The sequence below is a fragment of the Trypanosoma cruzi genome, genomic scaffold, assembly GCF_000209065.1.
Source record: "Trypanosoma cruzi strain CL Brener 1047053517067 genomic scaffold, whole genome shotgun sequence".
NCBI classification, from domain to species: domain Eukaryota; phylum Euglenozoa; class Kinetoplastea; order Trypanosomatida; family Trypanosomatidae; genus Trypanosoma; species Trypanosoma cruzi.
In genome coordinates, this window is record NW_001849473.1 from 45,872 (window position 1) to 52,685 (window position 6,814).

The 6,814-nt window shown below is 46.7% G+C and overlaps 2 protein-coding genes and 2 non-coding genes across 4 annotated transcripts, besides 7 other annotated features; 1 reads left to right on the top strand and 3 right to left on the bottom strand.

The window, feature by feature from the left end:
- Window positions 1-6,814: a sequence feature (heterozygous, Esmeraldo-like haplotype).
- Window positions 31-50: a microsatellite.
- Window positions 85-114: a microsatellite.
- On the bottom strand, window positions 259-1,914 carry Tc00.1047053511191.10 (tyrosyl-DNA Phosphodiesterase (Tdp1), putative; the record flags this gene model as incomplete). The annotated part of the gene is made up of 1 exon (XM_799768.1): window positions 259-1,914. The coding sequence occupies one exon, from the start codon at window positions 1,912-1,914 to the stop codon at window positions 259-261; it is 1,656 nt and encodes a 551-aa protein (XP_804861.1).
- On the bottom strand, window positions 2,247-2,945 carry Tc00.1047053511191.19 (ras-related protein Rab21, putative; the record flags this gene model as incomplete). Its single annotated transcript, XM_799769.1, has 1 exon — window positions 2,247-2,945. One exon carries the CDS (start codon window positions 2,943-2,945, stop codon window positions 2,247-2,249), a length of 699 nt encoding a protein of 232 aa, XP_804862.1.
- Window positions 2,984-3,035: a microsatellite.
- Window positions 3,153-3,177: a microsatellite.
- Window positions 3,258-3,285: a microsatellite.
- Window positions 3,869-3,940, top strand: Tc00.1047053511191.29. The gene has a single exon. It is a non-coding gene; the product is annotated as a tRNA-Arg (tRNA).
- Tc00.1047053511191.39 lies at window positions 4,006-4,145 on the bottom strand. Its single transcript, XR_008255751.1, has one exon. It is a non-coding gene; the product is annotated as a small nuclear RNA (snRNA) U2 (small nuclear RNA).
- Window positions 4,383-6,814: a mobile genetic element.

A 6,814-nucleotide genomic window follows, 5' to 3' on the forward strand; every position in this document is an offset into this window, starting at 1 on the left:
CAAAGAAAGAAAAAGAAAAATATGGGCGACAATAATAATAATAATAATAACGTGGATAATCACATGCATGCACATAAAACGTTCAAAAAAAAAAAAAAAAAAAAAAAAAAAAAATCACATCACAAATCCTGTCCCTCTTCCAAAGAAAAACAAAGCAAAAAAAAAGATTATAGTTAAACTAAATTACAGCATCAAAGAGTTTTCCTTTATAATGATCTTTATTTTTACCCATATTTTAAGAAATTATATATTACATCATTAATCAGGTCTCTGACGCTTTATAAATCGTATTTCAGGTCTTGAAATTTTTTTTTTCCCCATCTCAAGACTTGTGTGTTCACATCTTCCGTCAAATTCCATGGCTCTATGTATCTCTTTTCCAAAAACGTCTTTGCCAAAATGCGGCATGTCAATGACCCACGGAATATCATCGGTATTAATCCAGGATTCACAGTTATTACCTCTCTGATCCTGCATTTGTACAGTGCTTGCATATGGCTCTAAATGAAGAGGATCATATGGCAAAAACAAACTCGGGCCCTTTTCAATATTTTGCTTCCCACCTTGATCAATATGAACTTCTACCAGGCCATCACCTTCCACTAAAGAGGGAAGAGGTATTTTTCTAGAAGGTGTAACACTAAAAGGCTCCCCTTCTAGAAAACTTATAAAAGAGCTCTTTCCATATACAACTCCAAATTCATAAGATCTAATTGCCAATTGATCACCTTTTTTTTGCCATTCACCCCATGCAGCCCTAGAAAGATTGGCGCTTGTTAAAATAAACCATTTGATTCCATCTTTTTTTTCGGTAAGACGCATATAGGTTTTTAGGTGAGGTAATGCTCTTCTTCTTAAAAATTCCATTTTGCAGAGGCCTCTTGTACCTTGTCCCCAGCGATGTAAACGCCTGTTTATATAGGGATGACAAGAGCTTAACCGCAGAGGAAGAGAAAGACCGCCACGCCACCCCTCTAAGCTCTCCCTCACTTCAGACTCAGTTGGATACACTATTTGAACCACAGGGCGTAAGGGTTTCTTATTCGCTTCTTCAATACTCTTCCACTCTGTCGACATTGCATTTTCCAGCGCATTTAAAAAGGAATTTGTTAGTTTTCCTTGAGAAGAAAACTGCCATATTAATAACGGCGCCCGGATACTGTCACTCAATTCCATATCTATGGAATGCAGGACCTTTGGTATTCGTCCCAATCCAAAAGAATGAATATCAGTATATCGATGATATCCCGGAATAGATGTTATGATTTCTACGCAAACGGCACTAAAATCAATTTCATCAAATAGGGTACTTGGAATAGCTACTGTATTCTCCGTATTAGATATTATGCCATAGCAATTTAAGTACCTCAAAAGCTCATTTTTAAATTTGTTTCCTCGAATTTCATTTCCAGCAGAAAAAGTTAAATTTGCTCGGTCGGTTTTAGGTGAGGTCTGCTTTCGTGGAAAATCCTGCACATATATACCTTGTGATTTGTAAGCCCAATCATCTTGTATAAAATTCGCCGTAAGTACTGCAACTCGAATACCGTTTGCATTCACACATAAGACAAGCTTGCTGTGATGCACGCCAAAAGGAAGTGGCAATTTCGGTTCCACAATTCTAACCTTTTCGGCCTTAATGTACCGAAAAAGAAAAGAAGATTGAATTTTTTTTTCATATTCTTTTTCACCTGAAACGATAAAAAGTTGTTTCTTAGTCTGTAACAATGATGGAGCCACACGAACAAGCCACTCGATGTCTATCATGTAACTAGCTAAAAGAACGTAGCTCCAAACCTCCTCCTGATCATTCACATCGCAGTAAAGTAAATCGCCTAATGTCAAAGCAGAGGGATTGTCGACGGAAATTCCATCCACTCTATTGACCCAAAAAGGACATAACAACTTATTCATTGTCTAATTTATAAATAAAATCCTTTTTGATGCCGTGTAGTATAGAAAAAAAAATAATTAAACAAGCTCACCCCACGCACACATACATCTACGACAAAAAGCAGATATTTACTAATGAAATCAAGAAATAAATACATAAATAATCACATATAAAATAAATCAAAAAAAACTTTGGAGTTATTGTTTATTTTTTGAAAACTCCAATGTCCATTACGCTCGCCAAAAAACAAAAAAAACATAGATACACATTTGAAAACAGCAGAGGTAAAGACAACACACCAAAAAAAGTATCCAGTTATATAATATTCTTTCTTTCTAATCATTATTTTTTATCAGCAGCTACAGTGTTTATGCGTGAAAGTTTCATTATCATCATGTTTCTCAATCAATTGTACCTTAACACCCCGAGAACTCTGTGTAGGTGGCCCTAGTCCCACAAAGTTCCGTTTTTTCACCCCATCTTTTATCTTTCCTGATTGTGGGTGTAATATACGATCCGCTTCGTTGATCCTGGCAAATACACTCGTCGCAATTCCATTAAACGGTTCAGATATATGAAGTGATAATTTTGCACTAACATTGTAGTGTTTTGCATTTTGCTGATTTGCCCATTCTTCAGCTTCTTTCACTGTGACGCGTCTTTGGCGCTCCAAGTCAATTTTATTACCAACAACTACTACCGATATGTTTTGATTACCAACCACTTGCTGAAGTTCCTTTAACCAGATTTTTACCTTTAAAAAGCTCTCGTAGTCTGTGATATCGTAAACAAGTATGGCACCTTGTGCATCACGGTAGTATATGGGTCCTAAAGCGTGGTAGCGTTCTTGGCCAGCAGTATCCCATATAGACAGCTTTGCCCTAGCCCCATCGGAGACAGTAACGGTTACGTTAGCGTACATGGACGCTTTAGTTGTGGATTCACATTCTTCCTCAAATGAATCACTAACGAAACGTTGAAGTAAGGATGTTTTTCCCACACGGCCTTCCCCCAGCATCACTATTTTCATATTGGTAATATCCCTTGACATCCAAATAGTTACTTAGCAAAAAGTTTTTGGGGCCACTATTTTTTCTTATCCTCTTTTTTTTTTTTTTTTTTTTTTTTTTTTTTTTTTTTTCCGTTCAAATATTAATAGATAAATATATATGGTTATAATGCTGCATAAATTTTACTTCCTATTTTTGCCCCTTCATACAATATTTTAAGTAGCAGCAATTTTTTCGAGTGTTTTCTTAAAAAAAAAAAAAAAAAAAAAAAAACAGATAATTAGAGTTTTAAAAGAGCTTAGCAACACATTAATTTTCTATGTATTTACAGTTTTCATTATGGACAGCAACCAAATAATAATAATAATAATAATAATAATATAAATGAATAACGGCCCCTCAAAAAGTAATTTCTATGAACTTCTCTTGCCATCCGGGAAGTTTGTTTTTAATTTTTCTCCACTTTGAAAAAATAACGCAGGTATTTGACTAAGCAGAAGCCTTTTTAAAAAGATCAATTTCGAGTCAGAGAAAACGCCATCCTCAACGCCGCAGGACGAAAACGATGAAGGACAATGAAATCGCCCGCCCGGAGAGTCACACCGGCAGCGACCACCGTCGCTAACCAAAAAAAGTAACAAAAAAATAACCTCGACAATACGTACCGTCAAAGAAAAAAAAGGACAACCGATCTCTGGGACGACCTTCGAAATAAAAGCGTCCATTGGCGGGCCGCGCCTTCGTGATTTTTTTTCCCCGCCCGCGGCGGAAGGAGCAAAAAATACGACCACACGGGCGGCATTCAAGAAAAACTCCTCTCATCAGACTCCATCATCTTTCCCCCACTTTTCGTCAGTTTTTTCTGTCGGCTGCACGCGCCTAGGGCCTCGACGGCGTGGCAGGACAAAAAGGTCTTTCCAAACACTTTCAGCCGTTCAGACGCCAACTCACCGACAATCAACAAGTCCGTGTGGCTCAATGGAAGAGCATCTGACTACGGATCAGAGGGTTGCAGGTTCGAATCCTGTCACGGATGTTTTTTTTTTAGTTATTTTCGGCTTGCATTTTTTGTCAAAGCGAACGCCATTCTGGAAAAGGAAGCGCTCCATCCGGACACGTGGAACTCCGGAAGAACACTTGAGAGATCAGCGGTTTCTATTCCTGGGACGAAGCCCATATCAGGAATTACTCTGATAAGAACAGTTTAAAAACTTGATCTTAGCTAAATAGCCGAGAAGATATACACAACAGATTCCACTAACACTTTAACTTCGTAAAAATAGTTTCGAAACCAAATGGGGAATTTTCCCCTTGTGATTCTACAAAAACCAGCGTTCGTTTCTTCTTAGCTTAAACGTTGAAGACACGGAAGAATCCGCAACAAAAATTGCCCAAAGTCACGGGTTCGGATCCAACAAAACGCCAACTTTTTCTCAATCACAAGAGATGACCGACACAACTCCAAAATTAAAGAAGCCTAAAAAAATGGCAGGAATTTATTTCACACGGCCTCCGAGTGGAGCGATATTGGCGCCCGACATTCAGAATTGGTACGCCAACATGGCGCTGCCCAGGCGCAGCTCACCTTCATTGATGAAACCGGGACGTCGGATGCGACGTTAACCGCGGCCGCCCCAACGACAGAATTGCGCATGGATTTCGGGACCCACCACCAAACCCTGGGCGGATTCGAGCCTTACAGGACATGTTGCGAATCTCCGGGCGCCCCAAGTACCAAATTTTGAGACCCGATCGCTCCTGCCCATCGTGCGGGCGCGGCCCGGGAGTTGGGGGTCCATCGAGGGCTCATCCTCGCGGAAGGGGAGCGCTTGGGCACGGACCACGCCTATGCCATCGCGGGCGCGCGGGATCGAAACACCGAGCTTCACACGCGGGCGGAAGAGGCGCATAATAGCCTATCGGCGCGCGAAGTTGACATCGCGGTCGCCGGACGCGAACAGCAGTTGGAGGCGACCCGCGCCCAACTACAGGAACGAGAGGCGCGCGTTAGCGCCAGAGAAGCTCAGCGAGCCGCGCGGGAGGCGGAGACGGCGGGCAGGGAAGAAGCTCCCACCTCTCGGAGAGGCCCGGCAGATGGACCTGTCACGCGTCAAAATACGGCCGGAGATGGTGTCACCAAACAACCGCAGCGTCCAACGCGTCGTTTGGTGGTTGGGGGCGCGCCGCCACGCACGGCCCGACGAAGCCCGGCGGACGAGAGACGGTGGGTTATTCCCCATTCGTCCCAGGGCAACTTTGGGAGACTGCGTTTCTATCCCTCCACGCCTTTGCCCTCTTACACCCTCCCCTCGGACGCCCATTCTGACACAGAAGAAGCGAAACGAAGTTTTTGCGCGTTCGACGCCACCTCTCGGGCCGCACGTGTGTGGAATGAGGGCGTTTCCGGAGTCGTTGTCGACCTCCGGGGCGCACACAATCATTGGCATCAGGCGGGCGGCCAGGCTGAACCTCCCTTTGGCAGCTTGGCTTTGCGGACGTGCGCGCGCGCTGGAAGCGGAGCGCGATCCCGCCGATCGTTTCTTGGATTTTGGCCGGACCTTACTGCAGGCATTCCGGACGCAGCTCATGACGGCGTCGGACCCCAACACCCCGCTCTCCAAACAGCGCGCCCGACTTCGCACCGCCGTTCATGAAGCCGACGCCTTTGCGAGGGCAGCCCGGCCTCTCGCGGAACGGGGAGGGGCACAACGACCGTGCGACGTCAGCGGCGTCGCATTTGTGGGCGCGAGGCGTCCGCACGCAAAGCCCGAGGCGCGGCGAGAAGGAATCAGTTGCGACGCGGACGGCCGTCAACAACGGCGGCGGCCCCACCCATGCCGCCACCACCCGCCGTTCCGCACAGGCGCCGCACCGAACCTCCACCCGATATTTCAAATTGCCCGACGCAATCGCCGAGAAGGGCGACGGGGCTTGTTCGCCAACGGAGCCCGACTGTGGTGCGACGGCGCTCCGGCACCCCGCTTCGGGCCGGCGACACGAGGAGGGCGATCAAGGTGGCTCGGGAATTGTTTGCGACGTCGGCGTGGGAGCGGAGAAGGTCGCCGGCGGGCGCCGCACAACCCTCCGCCGCACACGCGGACAGCCGAACAAAGAGGCGAGCCGCGCGGCCTTTTCGATGGCGACCGACGACGCGGCGCCACCGACCCGACCGCAGGACGCCAGGATGCCGCGGTCCATGTCGCAAATGAATCGGACTCCGCTGGGCGTGGCGGTTCTGAGGTTGCAAAAAATCGCGGCGCGATCGGAGACGAAGCGGACGCGCCCTTTAAAAAGGAAGAGGTGGATCAATTTACCCGCAGCCGGGCCGAATGGAAGTGACGGGTTGCCTTCCGACTTGCGCGGATGACGGCGAGCCGTTCTTCTTCAAAGAACACAGTGCGATATTCGGGGAAGCGCGCCACAACGCCGGCTCAGGCGTCGTCGCTGGCCGCGTTGGTGTGAGGGGAAAACTGCGGAAGGGCAGGAATCCTGGCTGACAGCAGAGGAGCGTTTTTTCCGTGGTTTTTATCATCACCCCGCCGCAATCACAAGACTCGCGGCAAGGACGCGTCGGGCGGTCCCCTTTTCCCCAGCCCTCCGCCACATCAGACGAAAGCCCACGGAGGGTTCCAGTCGACGACGCGCGATTATTGAATTAAGTGGGAACAATTGAGGACGCCTATTCTGCGATAACAGGTGGATGGATAATACCCTTTTCGTTTGTTTGCGGAGGAGAAGGCCACCGGTTTTCGACGACGATGGATCGCGGGGCCGCGCGACAAGAACAGACACGACCCTTGCGAGGCTCATGTTCCTTTTTTGCGCATTTCCCATTATTTGCCGCCTGTGATGGCTGAGGCCGCTTTCTGCCTGGAATTAAAGGCGTCTTTTTTCAACTCTTTTTACCGCG